This window comes from Trichoplusia ni, chromosome 1 (assembly GCF_003590095.1).
Source record: "Trichoplusia ni isolate ovarian cell line Hi5 chromosome 1, tn1, whole genome shotgun sequence".
NCBI classification, from domain to species: domain Eukaryota; kingdom Metazoa; phylum Arthropoda; class Insecta; order Lepidoptera; family Noctuidae; genus Trichoplusia; species Trichoplusia ni.
In genome coordinates this window covers 6,962,901-6,981,651 of record NC_039478.1, presented here as the reverse complement: position 1 = coordinate 6,981,651, position 18,751 = coordinate 6,962,901, and the positions used below count along the sequence as shown (strand labels likewise).

At 36.9% G+C, this 18,751-nt stretch overlaps 2 protein-coding genes across 2 annotated transcripts; both read right to left on the bottom strand.

Moving 5' to 3' along the window:
- Nucleotides 1–47: 47 nt before the first annotated feature.
- LOC113500300 (serine-rich adhesin for platelets-like) lies at nucleotides 48–9,215 on the bottom strand. Its single transcript, XM_026881031.1, has 7 exons — nucleotides 9,112–9,215; nucleotides 8,484–8,972; nucleotides 6,855–8,119; nucleotides 6,378–6,402; nucleotides 2,008–2,643; nucleotides 539–1,874; nucleotides 48–114 (listed from the first exon to the last, which is right to left on the bottom strand). Exons 1-6 carry the CDS (start codon nucleotides 9,151–9,153, stop codon nucleotides 570–572), a joined length of 3,762 nt encoding a protein of 1,253 aa, XP_026736832.1. The 5' UTR covers nucleotides 9,154–9,215; the 3' UTR covers nucleotides 48–114; nucleotides 539–569.
- A 1,861-nt stretch (nucleotides 9,216–11,076) lies between these two features.
- Nucleotides 11,077–17,358, bottom strand: LOC113500290 (serine-rich adhesin for platelets-like). Its single transcript, XM_026881018.1, has 6 exons — nucleotides 17,269–17,358; nucleotides 16,771–17,127; nucleotides 15,900–16,611; nucleotides 13,420–13,439; nucleotides 12,462–12,875; nucleotides 11,077–12,335 (listed from the first exon to the last, which is right to left on the bottom strand). Exons 1-6 carry the CDS (start codon nucleotides 17,308–17,310, stop codon nucleotides 11,379–11,381), a joined length of 2,502 nt encoding a protein of 833 aa, XP_026736819.1. The 5' UTR covers nucleotides 17,311–17,358; the 3' UTR covers nucleotides 11,077–11,378.
- Nucleotides 17,359–18,751: the final 1,393 nt, after the last annotated feature.

The window sequence follows — 18,751 nt, the reverse complement described above, 5'->3', positions numbered from 1 at the left end:
GTAATTATGCGATTACTTTATTTGGGAAAAGGTCATAAATATGGGAAAATACAGTATATATATAATAGTTATTTTCATGTCCGTCAGACTTGCGGTTGGTAAAGGCTCGTAACGCTGAAAACAAAAGGAACATTTAGTTAAGACTTATGCTTGGTGTGAAACAAAACACCACACCATTATTATTTTAAGCCATATTAGTCTTATACTAGTGTGTTAACTGATTCCACAATGAGATTTGTATATTGATTAAAGTTTTATCGTGATTAAAACAAAAATTTAACATCGCTTTGAATTTATTCTATATGAGCGCAGTAAAATTAAATAGCTTATCCGAAAAATCATTTGTAGATTATTGACGACGGGTTGCAAAGGTTTAGTTTATTGATTTAAATAATTTAGTAAGTACTATAATAATTTTGTTTAAAGCTGAATAGCTTTTAACAAAATTGATGATGAAGCGAAGGAATTACACCAAAGATAGTGTTGAACCTTTCTATTTATATATTTGCTATTATTGTACAATTATAATTTCACTTACGTCGTTCGTCTTCCTCTCATAGTATGGTATTTTACGAGCTACTGGTAGTCGAAGTCGAAGTTGAAGTGGAAGTTGAGGTTGAGGTACTGGTAGAATCAGATGTACTAGATGTACTCGTACTAGTCGAGTCCGTTGTAGTGCTTGTACTGGTTGAGTCTGACGTACTGGTTGAGTCCGATGTACTAGTAGTACTGGTTGAATCTGACGTACTAGTCGAGTCCGTTGTAGTGCTTGTACTGGTTGAGTCTGACGTACTGGTTGAGTCCGATGTACTTGTAGTACTGGTTGAATCTGACGTACTAGTTGAGTCCGTTGTAGTGCTTGTACTGGTTGAGTCTGACGTACTGGTCGAGTCTGTTGTAGTGCTTGTACTGGTTGAGTCTGACGTACTGGTCGAGTCCGTTGTAGTGCTTGTACTGGTTGAGTCTGACGTACTGGTTGAGTCCGATGTACTTGTAGTACTGGTCGAGTCTGAGGTGCTAGTTGAATCAGATGTGCTAGTAGTACTAGTTGAATCTGACGTACTGGTCGAGTCAGATGTACTAGTAGTACTGGTTGAGTCAGACGTACTAGTAGAGTCTGAAGTACTTGTAGTGCTCGTTGAGTCAGACGTGCTGGTAGAATCGGATGTACTAGTGGTACTGGTCGAGTCTGAGGTGCTAGTAGAGTCAGATGTACTAGTTGTACTAGTTGAGCCAGACGTACTAGTAGAGTCTGAAGTGCTGGTAGTGCTTGTTGAACCTGATGTACTAGTAGTACTGGTGGAGCCTGACGTGCTGGTAGAGTCAGATGAAGTAGAAGAACTGGTGCTAGAAGAGCTAGATGAGTCAGAGTCACTATCTGAGTCAGAGTCACTAGATGACTCAGTCGTGCTCGTCGTAGTAGTCGTGCCTGAGCTTGTTGTGCTAGTGCTAGTTGTGTCTGAGTCTTTAGTACTGGTGGTGTCTGAATCATCGTCGCCTGATGAAGTTGTAGTACTAGACGAGGATGACGAACTAGACGATCCTGAAGAGCCGGAAGAGTCAGAATCAGAATCCGATGAGTCCGAGGAGTCTGATGAACTTGATGAGCCTGATGATCCTGACGAGGTAGATGATCCTGACTCATCATCATTCGACTTGGTCGTACCCGACGAACTGGATGACGATCCGGAACCTCCACCAGATGAAGTAGAACCTTCATTAGAATCATCAGTGGAGCTACAAAGAGCCCCTTTTGTTCTGGAACACCGGCCATTCCTGCAGTATGGAGTATCTCCGCTGCAATCGATATCCCTGCCAACGTTGTTGCGATTGCAACGGCGGGCTGAGGTGCACGATGTGCACATAGAACGACCCTAGAAAAAGAAAACGAACATTTTGAACTCGTAAAATTAGAACACAAAGAGCAAATGGCAGGAATTTTACAGATACTTTGATTAATTAACCTGGAAAAAGTTCGAAAAAGTAGATTTAAATGAATTTTCTCACCTGCTTTCTGAAGTTACATCTGACTGTATTACCGTTGTTGTCCCCGTTGTTATTGCCCTCGCCATTGTTGCCCCCATTATTGTTTCCTCTGTTGTTACCTCTGTTGTTGCCTCTGTTGTTACTCCTGTTGTTGCGCCTGTTATTACCCCTGTTATTGCCCCTGTTATTGCCCCTGTTGACGCCCCTGTTATTGCCTCTGTTATTGCCTCTGTTATTGCCTCTGTTATTGCCTCTGTTATTGCCCCTGTTATTGCCTCTGTTATTGCCCCTATTGTTGCCTCTGTTGGCACGCCTGTTGCTGCCTCTGTTGACGCGCCTGTTGTTGCCTCCACTGTTACCCCTGCTACCGCGTCTATTATTCCCATTATTACGACCGTTCAGTCTACTACGTCTGTTATTTCCGCCATTGTTATTATTACCGTTGTTACGCCTGCGATTTTGTCTTTGTGCAGACCTTTTAGGACGAGAAAGCCCTCCAAAAATGTCAGTTAACTGCGGGCCTTTGGGTACAGGACCCGCAGGGCCTACTTCTTTGCTTTCAGGCTGATCATTGGAAGCGGCAGAAGTTGCTTCAGAATCGTTTGAGGATTCAGTTGAATCACTTTGTTCTTGAGCCAAAATAATTGTAGATGAAACCTGTGAGACAATTTTTTTGTTTATTTTTGTTTGTGTGTGATTGGTTAGTTTCTTCATTCGTTAATTTTGATTTGTTTTACGATTATTTTTTTATACTGGTTATCCGGCCAGTTTGGAGTGAACGAATATGTATGTAAAATTGAAAAAAAGTATATATTAGTTGATTTTGCTTACCAGGATGGCGAACAGAAAGAATAGGGTTTTGATTTTGGCCATTTCGACTCTTTACACAGATCTTCGCCTTACTGATGAGATAATAGTATAGGAGGAGATGGTATAACTGATTGATAGTAGACCTTATATATGCTTAATATAATATATTAGTCAACATATTAGCATGACAATAATATGTTAATATGTAGATTCTTGTCGGTAGGGTCGTCAAGTATGTTATACCTACTCGTACATCTTAAACATAATGCATTCCCAAATCTAAAGTGTACAACAGTTTTTTTCATTTTCGGAAATCAATACGTATTTTTTCTTTCAATAAAACTACCCCTACAATGTAGAGGGATGGAAGGTTCTTGAGCAATAGTTGTCAGCTATAAGTCATTTTAATTTTAAACATAGCCTGCATTTTAAATACCATTTCTGTGTTTGTAGAGTTACCTAAAAATATTAAACCGTATCTAAGCGTCGATGAAATAAGTCCGTAGTATGCCGTCAATAACGCGTCCCTACTTACCGTTGACGGTAGTTCATATAACACGGAAGACGTGCTACTTATTCTTAAATAGAGTTCTTAAGTATGACATTTCCAATTAATCCTATTGTCAATTTTTGTCCTAAAATAATTACTGTGTCTACTGAGTAAATAATATATTTATCTTATGTAGGTATATTATTTCTATTTTGGCATAGGCTATATTGTAAAATCAATCTTATTTTGCAGACTCCACGAGTCTTTTGAAAATCTGTTTAAGAACAACCTTTGGGGCAGCCCTGACGTCTATCGTCAATCTATATATCAGCCAAAAACAAACAATGTAAGAACACTGCCTTCTGGAAACTGAATGAATGAATAGAAAAACAAGGCTATACAGAAATATGAAAGCCCTTTAGTATAAACAGAATGATCAGAATAAGAGGTATTGTGCCAATTCCGTTCTATTAAATAAGTTGACAAAGAATAGAATCAAATATCATTGTTAGGTAAATAGTGCGTATTGATGGAAAACAAGTGACTACGTGGTTGATTTCCATATATTTGAAACAAACTCTGCCTATAAAATGGGCATTTTGTGTTAAAGGAATAAATAAAAATACAACCATTTAAGGGAATGTAGATATTTTTTTCTTATGACGGAATCATCATAAATGGCTTAACAGACAACCGATTTTTTAATAGCATTTGAGTCATGTCTACGCATCTTTAATTTTATTCAACACGTTTTTTTAAATTAAGTATAATTATGTACTTATACTCTATTTTATGACCGATTTAACAATCTCAAGCCATGGAATGTTAATAAAAGATGCGAAGACGTCTAAGAAAGTAATAGAAATAGTAAATAGTAATAGAAAGATGAAATTTGGAGAACTGGTCTCTACTTTATCTACTATATAAGTGACTAGCTGTTGCCCGCGACTTCGTCCCCGTGGTTAGAAGATATAAGTTATGATTTATGTCTGCCCCGTTTTTTCTCAGTTTCCATTGTATCTTCACTCCTATTAGACGCAGCGTGATGGTTTATAGCCTAAAATGTTCCTCGATGAATGGTCTATTTAACGCACAAAGAATTTTTTAATTTGAACCAGTAGTTTCTGAGATTAGCGCGTTCAAACAAACAAACAAACTCTTCAGCTTTATATATTAGTATAGAGTATAGATAAGAAAGGATGAAAGGATTACCACCTACTACGGATTAAATAGCAGAACCTATCTTTGCGGTACCATAATTTGTTTGTCCGTCTGTCGCCTTCGCCCGGTCGCCTTCTTAGGTTGTATCTCATGAACTAACTGATGATTTTTTTGGTATGTATCTTTGTTACCTCTCTAGCATCAAATACTAAAAGAAAGTTTGAAATTCAGCAACGGTTATAATCTTGCTGGCGGATAACTCATAATTTTGAGAGTGTATTTTCACCCAACCGATTATTTCTTCTTTGTACGCCTATTCGGTTATTTATTGTCTCACATCGAAATATACTCTACGATAAGTATTTTGACCGATACTCGGTTTACATATATTAATATGTATACTGTAAATAAAATCGTGTTATTCGCACCCTCTATGCATGCTATGACTTACAGTTAAGTCCGTCTTTATCACTCAAACTAAGAAGATATTCTTCTAATATATAAAATTCCCGTGTCACGATGTTAGTTACCGTACTCCTCCGAAACGACTTAACCGATTTTTGCCAAATTTTATATGCGTATTCAGTAGCTCTGAGAATCGGCTAACATCTATTTTTCACAACCCAGAGTAATAAGGGTTGCTCACACATTTTTTTTTGTTTTTGACGGTTTTTTCTGGTATTATTTTTTTATAATGTGGCGTTAAAAATACATACAACTAGAAAAAAAAAATATTCGACAAAACAACGTTTGCTGGGTCAGCTAGTATTTATTATAAAAGAGTCTGGTAAGTAATTAGCTACTTCGTACAACAACCGTTTTTGAACATTTTTTGTAGTAGTAAGAGGAGCTTGTGGCTAAGCTACAACTGCACAAGTTGGTCGATCATAGGTCCCTGCATGGGTAAAAATTTGTGTAATACCGAGTAAGACATTTGTCCTTGCTGTTAAATATACATATTTGAAGGTCCTCACACTCCTCACGGGTAGTAAAAAGCCAGATAATCTGACACGTTTAACAACTAGGTTGAGCCGGTCAAATGGCAGTCGCTCCTTGTAAAACAATGGTACTCATTGGCATCCAGTTAGTCCGGAAGCCGGACCCAACATAGTTGTGAAAAGGCCAGACTAAGTATTGTAGTAGTAATTTAGATTATGATCCTATTTATAGCCTAACTTTTGTCGAAATTAGGAAGGTAGAGCCCAAAATTCTATACTGTACTTAATTGAATAACACTTTATGCTTGTCATCCTACAAATATTATATACGCATAAAAAGAGAAACAAGTTCAGCAACGCTTGTAGAGTAATAAGTGAGACGGGTACCGATTATCTATTTAAACAATATTTTTCTTTAGCCTTTCCCTCCCGAAGGCTAAGTGCCACTTGACCTATTTTTTTAGTTAGTAATGTTTTCTCATGTATATTCTCTAGGACTTATTTGTTTAGGATTGGGTGGTAAGATTGGTGTACCTCTTTCCTTTTGCCGTGCACATTTAATTAAAATCGATAGAGAACTTTCGTGAATAGGTTAAGGTCTGTTTTACTTAACAATACTACGGGGCCCACTATATTGCCAATTCTGAAAGTAATATTATTACATATGCGGAAGAGTTACAGCGCAATAAACGGGTTAGATCGGCGTCTCTCTTCCACACCACAGCCACACCTCTGCCCAGCAGTGGGATCAAAAGCAGGCTACATAAAAAAATAAAACTTAAATCCGTGGTAGGCTTTGTGAACCCCAACAGAAACCTTAGATTAATTAGGTAACAAACTTCATCGTCTAGTCGTTATTCCATTTCTATTAGTTAGTTATAATGGGAATATAAAACAGCCAAATAATTATGCGCAGTACTTTATTCGGGGAAAGGTCATAAATACGGGAAAATAAAATAGATAAAACATAGTTCTTCTAATATCCATTTGACATGCGGTTGGTATGGACTCGTGACGCTGAAAAGGAAATGAAAATTTTAATAAATCACAGGTGAGATGAGATAGAAGAAAAGCATTGTATTGTATTTTTTTTCTTTTTTATACTATGTTTGTCCTCTAGTATTGACTGGACAATTATGATAACATATGGCTTTACACGTTGTGACAATTTACTGGGATTAGGGTATTGAACTGTGCTGTCAATATACAATTAAATATCCTATCCATAAAATCATTTTGGGTTATTTCAGAATCATTGTGAGAATTAAAATGCAGTCTTTTTTATATGTTTTTTTAAGACGTAGAATTTAAAAGTTTACAAACCGAGATCTTATACAACCAAGTTGATGGATAGGTTTTGTATATATGATCATATGATCACTTCTTAAAAAAAGAATTTAGATAATTTTACCAATGTTTAATTATTACACTTACATTGATTCCCTCTATTTTAAGGTTTGGTGTTTTACGAGCTATCATCTTCCTCATCATCACTACTAGTAGTGGAAGTTGAAGTTGAGGTACTCGTGGAGTCGGATGTACTAGTGGTACTAGTTGAGTCTGACGTACTAGTAGAGTCCGTTGTACTGGTTGTACTTGTTGAGTCTGATGTACTAGTTGAGTCCGATGTACTTGTAGTGCTGGTCGAGTCTGAGGTGCTAGTTGAATCAGATGTACTGGTGGTACTGGTTGAGTCTGACGTACTAGTAGAGTCCGTTGTACTGGTTGTACTAGTTGAGTCTGATGTACTGGTTGAGTCCGATGTACTTGTAGTGCTGGTTGAGTCTGAAGTGCTAGTTGAATCAGATGTACTGGTGGTACTGGTTGAGTCTGACGTACAAGTAGAGTCCGTTGTACTGGTTGTACTTGATGAGTCTGACGTACTAGTTGAGTCCGATGTACTTTTAGTACTGGTTGAGTCTGAAGTGCTAGTTGAATCAGATGTACTAGTGGTACTGGTTGAGTCTGACGTGCTAGTAGAGTCAGATGTGCTTGTAGTGCTCGTTGAGTCAGACGTACTAGTAGAGTCTGAAGTACTTGTAGTGCTTGTTGAATCTGACGTGCTGGTAGAGTCAGATGTACTTGTGGTACTGGTTGAGTCTGACGTACTAGTTGAGCCCGATGTACTAGTAGTACTGGTAGAGCCTGACGTGCTAGTTGAGTCAGATGAAGTAGATGAACTAGTGCTTGAAGAGCTAGATGAGTCAGAGTCACTATTTGAGTCAGAGTCACTAGATGATTCAGTCGTGCTAGTCGTAGTAGTTGTGCTTGAGCTTGTGGTACTAGTGCTAGTAGTGTCTGAGCCTTTGGTACTAGTTGTGTCCGAATCCGAGCCTTTAGTACTAGTGGTGTCCGAATTTGAGCCCTTCTTGGTGGATGAATTGTCGTTATCTGATGCAGTTGTAGTACTAGAAGAGGATGATGAACTTGATGATCCTGAAGAGCTGGAAGAGCTAGAATCGGACGAGTCTGATGATCCTGACGAGGTGGACGATCGATTCGATTTTGTCGTACCCGACGAGCCGGATGAAGATCCAGAACCTCCACCAGAAGAAGTAGAATCTTCGTCAGAATCATCACTTGTTGTAGAAGTATTGCCACAAAGTGCTCCTTTTCTCTTGGAACACCGGCCATTCCTGCAGTATGGAGTGCGACCGCTGCAATTAATATCCCTACCTAAGTTGTTACGATTGCAACGGCGGACTGAAGTGCACGATGTGCACATAGAATTACCCTAAAAAGAAAACGATCATTTCAAACATAACATTCAAAAAAATAAAACTCGTTGAGCAAGTGGCAGGACTTCAACAGATAACGATACCTAGTACTGATACCTACACCTATTACTATTTTCTTAATTTTTTTCAAAATTGATCTTTTTGCCCACCAAAAAGCGTTTACATTCAATATAAAAAGGAAAGGAAACCGCATGATTTTTATTGTTCAACATTTCCGGATTTCATGTAAAGTGAATCTTCTGATTCAACATGACCTAACTTTATATAGCCTAATACACCCTAGCTACGAGTAGCATTATTAACAAACTTTGGAAAAAAGTACGGAAGAAATGAAAAATGAATGAGAATGAATTTTCTTACCTGTCTCCTGTAATTGCATCTGAAATTATTACGGTTATTGCCCCTGTTATTTTCGCCCCTGTTGTTACCTCTGCTGTTGCCTCCGTTATTACCCCTGTTGTTGCCCCTGTTGTTTCCTCTGTTATTACGTCTGTTATTGCCCCTGTTCATGTTCCTACTGTTGCCCCTATTGTTGCCTCGGTTGTTGCGCCGAATGTTCCCATTATTACGTCTGTAGTTCCTGTTCCTTCTGTTATTCCCACCATTGTTATTATTTCCGTTGGCTCTGTTGACCCTATTCCGCCTACGATTCTCTCTTTGCGCTGACCTTTTTGGACGAGAAAGGCTACCAAAAAAGTAATTTAATTGTGGGCTTTTGGGTTCTGGACCCACCGGACCTACTTCTTTGCTTTCAGGCTGATCCTCCGGAGTGGCAGACGATGCTTCAGAATCATTTGAAGATTCACTTGATTCACTTTGTTCTTGTGCCAAGATTATTGTAGATGAAACCTGGTAAACAAGATATTTTCCTATAATTTTTGGATAAGTAAACCAACGGTTGAATTAAAATGAACGTTATACACGCTATTCTACTGCCTCCTAGTGGATCCTCCTCCGACGAAACTATATAATACTTGCGTTTGCTTACCAGAATAGCGAACAGAAAAAATAGGGTTTTGATTTTGGCCATTTTGACTCTTTACCTAGATCTTCGTCCTAACCTTATGAAGGAGATGATTGAAGTGATTGATGTAGAGCTTATATCTGATTAATAAATAATAATTATGCTAATGAATAGATCTTGTACCGTAGGGTTGACAAATAATAGAAAAACGAGGCTGCAATTGCAATACAAACAATATAGTCACAATACCTCTTGTTCTACTAAATAAGTGAACGTAATAATGGGACCAAATATTATTGTTGTGTGAATCGTGAGGAATTGATAGAAAACAAGTTTAGTGCGTAATAAATTTCGATACTCATTATTATGTTAACAACTATAACTTTTGAAACATCCTTTGCCTGTAGCTATATAGATTGGGTCAGTCATATATTGAGGTTCCTTTCTAGGCTGTAAGAGGTTAATATTATTAATATAAAATATTACTGTTTTTATTAAAATAATAACTCTTTTTGATTCCATCCATTTTAAAGCGGCAACGAGTACGGCTTCGAATGAGATGGCGTGACGAACTGGATGCATACCAAAAACAATGGAGGGAAAAAGTATATTAGACAGAGTGAAAAGCTTCTAAGGGAGACCTTTGCCCTATACTCTATAGTAATGGCGAAATAAAAAAAAACTCTTCGGAAATGCTTTTTCATAAAAGTTTTTCATTTTAATGCTTAATATTTCTAGCCTAGAAGAGAGAAGAGCCTATCTTCTCCTATCATATGGCTGACGGTAGAGATTTCTTATGCTGCTTTATTAGCTATAGCTACTTTATTTATCTATATGTTTGATTGCAACGATATAAATTTAAAACTATTCGACAAATAACTATAAAACACACGATCTAATGACGAAAATATCTCATTTATAGAATTACAAAAACCCGGACTCGACATGATTACAGAAGTTAACCGTTTGACAGTTCAAAAGGTTATTGCGAAAAGTTTCTTCAATAAAACTCTTGTCATCATGTACGTGCTGTGTATCTGTTATATTGTTTGGCTGTGAACCTTATAACACCATGTATTTTATTATGATTTCCTCTAAAATAAAGGTTTCTTAAATGTTTTCTCTCTCGAATTTATTATCTTCTATCTTCTTATATATAAAATTCCCGTGTCACGATGTTAAGTACCGTACTCCTCCGAAACGGCTTGAGCGATTTTTATGAAATTTTGTACACATATTGGGTAGGTCTGAGAATAGAACAACATCTATATTTCATACCCCTAAGTGATAAGGGTTGCTCACAATAAAAAAACGACGGAATTGGACGAAATTGTTTGTTTTTATTTTTTTTATAATGTGGCATTAAGAATACATACAATTAGAAAATAAAATTATTCGGCAAAAGAACGTTTGCTGGGTCAGCTAGTATCTATCTAATTCTCAATACCTTGTTTTCTAACTCAGCTTAACTAAATGCATGCTATCCTTTTGTTAGAAAGAAACAAGTATTTTTATTCAACACTTCTAAGACTTAGTAGGTATCATGACTCACTTGAACTTAGGTGAGAAAGAAACCAAGGAAATCCAATATTCATAAAACATTTATCAATAATTTATTATACATTCATATGTATATAGTCAAAATTAAGTGTTGAAATAGGAATATATGAGGCATTTACATGAGATTGTGAGATTTGAGATTTCTGGGAGCAGTTAAGTGTAAACGATGTCCAAATTTAAATACTTTCATGCAAAAAGAACTTCTTTTGTTATTTTGATTTGAAAATAAAGGATCAAAGATTAAACTAATAATATGTAATTGCTTTGTTTTCGAGAGGTGAATACCTTATTTTATAACACCAAAAACCCAATTTGTTTATTCCGATAAATAGTGTATGAATAGTAAATAATTACGAATACCTTAGGTTATTCATTTATGTTTTTTAGGAATAATGGGAAAATTATTCAAAACACATCAAATATTTTTGCATAACACTTTATTCCGAAAAAATTTGGCAAGATATAGTTTGGATAGTTGACTCACAATAATTATTTTCAATATTATGTTGAGTCATGTCTTTTGTTTATTATTACATTTTCTGAAATTATTTATTAACATTTTAGGATAAAAGAATGTGTTCCAAATTTTCAGAAAATTGAAATTTTTGTCTATGCGTTTCAAAGAATTTAAAAGCGTACAGAGAGCTCTTCAATAAACAGTTTTTTTTCAAAGATTACTATATTTATTTATATTTTTCATCACTCTTACGTTGATCTTAAGGTTTTACCTTTTATGAACTATCATCTTCATCATCATCGCTACTAGTAGTGGAAGTTGATGTAGAAGAACTAGAGGTTGAGGTACTAGTGGAGTCAGACGTACTGGTACTTGTTGAATCTGACGTGCTGGTAGAATCAGATGTGCTAGTTGTACTCGTTGAGTCTGAAGTAGTTGAGTCTGACGTACTAGTAGAGTCACTTGTACTTGTTGAGTCTGAAGTGCTAGTTGAGTCAGATGTGCTGGTAGTACTTGTTGAGTCCGAAGTGCTAGTTGAGTCAGATGTACTAGTAGTACTTGTGGAGTCAGATGAAGACGAAGAGCTAGTGCTTGATGAGCTAGTGGAGTCAGAATCACTAGACGAGTCTGAATCACTAGATGACTCCGTCGTACTGGTCGTATCCGAGCTTGTTGTGCTAGTAGTATCTGAGCTTGTTGTACTAGTACTAGTTGAATCTGAACCAGTTGTAGAAGTACTAGTTGAATCTGAGCCTGTTGTACTGGTTGTTTCCGAATCTGATCCCTTCGTGGTGGATGAATCATCGTCACTAGAGGCGGTTGTGGAAGTAGTTGAAGATGATGAACTAGATGATTCTGAAGAACTGGAAGAGTCAGAATCGGATGAATCTGATGAGTCTGACGAACTTGATGAACCTGATGAAGTAGTTGATCCTGATCCTGACGATGTGGACGATCCTGATGAGCTGGAAGACCCAGAGTCATCTCCATTGGAATTTGTCGTTCCCGACGAACTGGACGAAGATCCAGAACCTCCACCAGAAGAAGAAGAAGAATCATTTTCAGAACCACCACTTGTTGTGGAAGTAGAGCTACGACAAAGCGCTCCTTTCCTTCTGGAGCACCGGCCATTCCTGCAGTAAGGGGTACGACCACTGCATTTGATATCTCTGCCGACGTTGTTGCGATAGCAACGGCGGGCTGAGGTGCACGATGTGCACATAGAACGACCCTAGAAAGAAGGAATAAATTTTTAACGAATTCTACAAGAATACCCGTATATAATAGTAATCTGTTTCAGTAACAATAATACATAAAAAATAAGATGTCGTATACTAGACACAAAATGTTTTCTTACCTGTTTCTTGAAGTCGCAGGTACGACGGTTGTTTCCTCTGTTATTGCTTCTGTTGTTGCCTCTGTTGTTGCCTCGATTGCTACCTCTGTTGTTACGCCTATTGTACCCATTATTACGTCTGTAAATCCTATTCCGTCTATTATTTCTGTTATTTCCACCATCGATATTATCACCGTTATTCCTGTTAGCCCGGTTTACTCTATTCCGGCGACGGTTTTCTCTTTGAGCAGACCGTTTTGAACGTGAGAGGCCTCCAAAGAAGTCAGGTAGCGGAGGGCCCTTAGGTCCAGGACCAGACGGGCCTACTTCTTTGCTTGGTGGCTGATCATTGGGAGCAGCAGACGTAGCTTCAGAATCGTTTGAGGATTCGGATGCTTCATTTTGTTCTTGTGCCAAGATTATTGTAGATGTAACCTGTCAAACAAAGATTCACTGTAATTTATAGTCTGTAGTAGGTATTAAAAACCAAAAAATTCGTTGAAATCGATTTGATGATATCATATTTGGAGTATGCCTAATATACGAGAAAAACAAAAAGGTAGTTTCTTACCAAGATGGCGAACAGAAAGAATAGGGTTTTACTCTTGGCCATTTTGACTCTTTACCCAGATCCTCGTTCTAACCCGATGATGGAGATGATTGAAGTGATTGAAAGTGGAGCTTATATACGATTATCATATAATCAAAATGCTAATGAGGCAGTTTTTGTCAGTAGGGTTGACAAGCACTCGAAGACGCTTTCTTAAATATAATTGTTATTTTATGTTATATAGACTATTGTCACCCGAGTCTGTAAATAACATTTGAATCAGCCCTGACATCCATCTCTAATCTACATATCGGCCGAAAGCAAACAATGTAAGAACACTGCCTTCCTGAAACGGAATGAATGACAAATAAACAAGTCTATAGTATTAAGAACCATGAAAGAAACTTTCAATGCAAGCACAATAGTTACTGTCCCTCTTGTTCTATTAACTATATGGACACAATTGAATGAATAAATTGGACCAAATGTTATTGTTAGGTAAATCGTGATGGTTGATTGAAAGAACTTGAAAACATTAGTGGCTTTTTATGTTTTTCAAGAACAAAAAAAGATTGTATTTCAGAAAGAAAGAAAATAAATAATTTTGTCACAAGAGGTACTGTTAATTCGTATAAGACTTTTCTTAGGAATTAATTAAATCATATTCTTGTAGTGGAAACGTATCTTATGAAACGTATCAGCGTTTCATACGTAAAATTCAATAAGTCCAAGACTTTTTGCAGCATTTTTTTTGTGAGTCCATTTTAAGTAACTTTTATTACCTTTAAACAGATTAATTACTTAAATGTTAATCTAAGACCTTTTTTTAATTTCAAATATCTTAGTATATTTTAGTCTAAACCATGCAAAAGAAATAAAACAATTGAAAACGACGAAGCAGTCTGAAAAACCGACTTATCACCGTATTCGAAAGTCAAACCATGAAATAGAGACGCAATAATCATTACATTAGCCCTTTAGTCATCACGTAAGGAGTAACGAGGATTTAAGACCGTTTGTTTGTTTATAAAATGGATATAAAATATTGGCTGGTTTCAATTTGATACAAGCTAGCTTTATACCGACTTTGCAGTCCATTGACTAAAATGAATTAATGAGGTGGTCAGGGTATACGTTCTTAACGGTTTTTATGGTCATTAAGATTAAGCCTTTTTCACCACCGCCACATAAGTTCCCGTCAAATGACTAGACTGATTTTTTTCATACAAGGCCTGTCAAATTTCTCAATTTATCTGCCAGATAGCGCCTTATCACTGATTCTGAATCAGGCGCTAAGACTTTAGTATGGAATTCGGGAGTTATCGAGGCACATTTACTGTCACTTCTTCACTCTGTCTTCTCTATCGGGATTGCTAATTAGCTGAAACTAGTTATGTGTGCAGAAAATAACTTCGGACTTTGTAACAAATAATAAGTACTGCATTTGCGTCTGAAAGTTTATTTATTTAATTATCACACTAATCTACCATTACAGGTTACTTAACCTAATGCGGTAGCTAGGACTAAACAAAGGTCTAAGTATTTATGTGAACTAGGGTTTCAAAGATTGAATTGTTATGCACATAGTTGCATAGGCAATAAGTTAGTTAGCCTGATACACATGACCATCATTGCTCCTCCTGGCATTGCTTGTTGCTTCATCCACTTTTCTCCTAGATATGAAATCCTTACTATTTACGATTCCCATGTTTTTAATTTCTGTCATTCCGGGATTTCTTGGAGTTCTCTGAATAAATTAAGTTACGATATTAAGATGCTTTCCCCACTGCTAATACTTCTTCTACAATCCCTTGCACGGCCATCATGTACTACTTGCTCTCAGTTGCTCTGTTGCTCTCTTGGTACTACCCTAATGTACAGCCACCTCCCCTGGTATCACTCTCATGTACTACTGCTTTCTTTTCTTTTAGTATGTCCCACCGTCATGACGACTACTACTTGTCCTCAGGTAGTAAAAAAAAATCATAAACTTTTTGTAATTAGAGCTAGAGAATCGGTGAATAGACCATTCACCGAGGAAGGTTTTAGGCTATAAACCATCACGCTGCGACAAATAGGAGCAAAGATACAATGAAAAATGTGGAAAAACAGGGCTGATATAAATCATAACTTATATCTTCTAACCAAGCGGACGAAGTCGCGGGCAACAGCTAGTTAATAGATATATTAAATTAAAAATCTTTTCATACCGGAACTTATGATACAATGAATAAAAGATTATAAAGTAAGTATATAAGGGACTAATAAATATAGCACATTCTACAAATTCGTTTTGTTTTTCCATTTGTTATTTGGCGGAGGTCATATTCTTTTGATCATTTCTTGTTATTCCTTTTTTGCTCATGGATTAATGATGATGATAGTATAAATCATAAAAAAACACCATATAATTATGCGCAACTATTTATTCGGGTACAGATTCTAAATGTGAGTAAATAAAGTAGATAAATGATGGATACTTTCATGTCCAATTGGCTTGTGGTTGGTATAGGTTTCCAATGCTGCAAAAGAAAGAACTAATATAAGAAATTGACACATAATCCGAATTAAAATTGAATGAGAGTGTAAACAATTATTCATTTTCGTTCCATTTAATTTCATAGTGATGTTCGTCTCAATCTAATCTCATTAATACCTATATTAAGGATTTAAGAAGAGACTTCATTAGCTAACGCAAATCAATTGAAGCATGTGTGATGCTTCTATTACAAACGTTTTATAAACAAACATACATTCATGTTCATTAAATTCTTTAACCAAATATTTTACTAAAAAAGGTAAACAAAAAAAAATCGAACCTGGATTTGAAAATTAAAATAGTATATTTTTCAACTTACTTTGATCTTTACCGTAGTAAGGTTTTGCAATTTAAGAGCTGTCATCACTACCGTCATCACTACCGTCATCACTACTGGTAGTTGAAGTTGATGAGCTGGTGGATGATGAACTGGTTGAATCAGAAGTACTGGTTGAATCTGAAGTGCTGGTAGAGTCCGATGTACTCGAAGAACTAGTCGAATCTTCTGAAGAACTGGTCGAGTCAGAGGTACTGGATGAATCTGACGACTCTGTTGTGCTAGTAGAATCTGAGGCGGTTGTACTAGTCGTGTCTGAGTCTGACCCTGATGTCGTGGATGAACTATCGTCACCAGAAGCGGTTGTGCTACTTGATGAGGATGATGAGCTAGAAGAATCAGAATCAGAGGCAGTAGATGAACTAGATGAATCGGAAGCCGAAGAGGATGATGAACTGGAGGAGTCGGAATCCGACGAGGAAGATGAACTAGATGAGTTAGAGTCCGACGAGTCTGATGAGCTGGATGAGCTCGATGACCCTGAGCTGGAAGACCCTGAATTGTCCTCGTTCGAACTTGTGGTGCCCGACGAACTGGAGGAGGATCCTGATTCCTCACTGCCACCGGAACTTTGGGAAGAATCACCACTTGTTGTGGACGTAGATGAACTGCAAAGTGCCCCTTTCCTTCTGGAGCAACGACCATTCCTGCAGTATGGAGTACGTCCGCGGCATTGAATTTCTCTACCAACGTTGGAACGGTTGCAACGTTGACGTGACGTGCATGACGTGCACATGTTACGACCCTGGAATAGGTAATTGAAAAACATTTAAGGTAGTTTTATTACTCTTACTCATATTTTTGGAATATCTGAACTCCAACTGAACCTACTGGGTAGAACTCAATGTTTTTTTACTGTGGAGAATTCCTGAAATGTGTCTGAAAGCCGAATTGGTATTGTTACCTGCTTCTTAAAGTTGCATCTGACCGCACGACCACGACGGTTGTTACTCCTGTTCGAACGCCTGTTGTTCCTATTACGTCTATTATTCCCGTTGTTTCCATTATTGCTATTATCTCCGCTAGCTCTGTTGTTCCTGTTTCGGCGTCGATTATCTCTTTGTGCAGACCGCTTTGGACGTGAAAGGCCTCCTAAAAAGTCAGGCAACTTAGGGAATTTCAGTCCGAGACCCGCTGGGCCTACTTCTTGGCTTGGTGGCTGGTCACTGGAATCACTGGAAGCGGCGGACGTGGCTTCAGAATCATTTGAAGCTTCAGTTGCTTCACTTTGTTCTTGTGCCAAGATTATCGTGGATGAAACCTGTGAATGTTTAATAATTTTATAATAATGCATTAAGTGGTTCTTATAGACAAAATGATATGCTTATTATCTGTTATCTTCTTACGAGTTGGACTACAAGATCATCCGATTAGATAATTTTAATATATTCGAGATACTTACCAGGATGGCGAACAGAAAAAGTAAGGTTTTGGTTTTTGCCATTTTGACTCCTTATCTAGATCCTAGTCCTGACCTGTTGATGGTGATGCCTAAAATGCTTGATAGTAGAGCTTATATATGATCAAAGTATAATAGTTATGCTAATATCTAGATTTTGTCGCCAGGGTTGTCAAGTATTAACTGTTAAAATCATCTGAAGAATAATTTGATTGCATCATACAACAACTGATGATCATGCTATCATAAAAAAGCTCTCTTTCTTTCATCTATACCAACTCCATCGTTCTTTTCAAATATCCTATCCACTCCAATCTTGTTAGCAAAAGAAAGAACGTAAGCGTAAGAACCTAGAGTCCGATTTCCACAACAATCAACATTTCTTTTAAAAAGTGATGGATAAACTACATATCTTTAAGATTTGACATAAATTAACCGTCAAGCTAATATTGTTTGACTTTTCAGATCTTGGTATATTTATTATAGACGAGTTATTGATACCTGTAACTGATAAATATTTGTTACAGCCCTGACGTCTATCGCTACTCAGCATATCAGCTGAAAGCAAACGATGTAAGAATAACTTTCCTGAAACGGAATGAATGTATAGTGTGACGAGTTTAGTCTAGAATAGTTACAATACGTCTTGTTCTAATAGATAAAAGGAATAACGGAACCAAATATCATTGTTAGGTAAATCATGAGGATTGATTGTATACAGAAACTGATACTAATGGTAAGTGCTTTTAAGTTTAAAATCGCTCAAGTTCGATTGGGACTTGCGACTCTCAGGGTACCGTGCAATTAGGCTAAAATAAACCAAATATTATAACCATCAAACTTATGACAATGCTATTTGACGCTTAATGACGTTTACTTTCATTTGTTGCTATCACCATTACAAATTCAACTTCCTAATTATTCCGGTAAATGTGATAAGGCTTGGTGATAGACTGAATTTCAATCAGAGAAGTAGTAGAATATGTATTTAGTTGGAATTATAATAAATTAATTAATAAAAAAGAAACAGCATAACAAATAAAGAAAATACGGAATAAGCATCAAAATAAAGCACCAAAGAATTATTTTAAGCATTAGCATTATAGTTATCGTTATGTCATTTTACTTAAGTTAATATTGGCTTTAATTTTATTGAAATGAAACTACTTTTACGGATTTTATCGCATTTTAATTTTAGATTTAACTTCCCGACGTTTCGACACCTTTGCAGGTATCATGGTCACGGGCAGACTGAGATGGCGTTCGTCTTGACAGAAGATGTTGCTCGTTCTACCTTCATATTTTAATTAATTATTTGTGGTCCGACCAACGCAGTATGAGCTCACTGTTTCTTGATATCTTGCAGCGCTGTTCTTGGGTCAATCTAATGGCGATGGTGTTTGACGTCAGCTATGTGACGTTGTAAGTCGGGGCAGTTTCAAACTCGATGACTATGCCATTTACAACTATAAAACGACTGGATCGA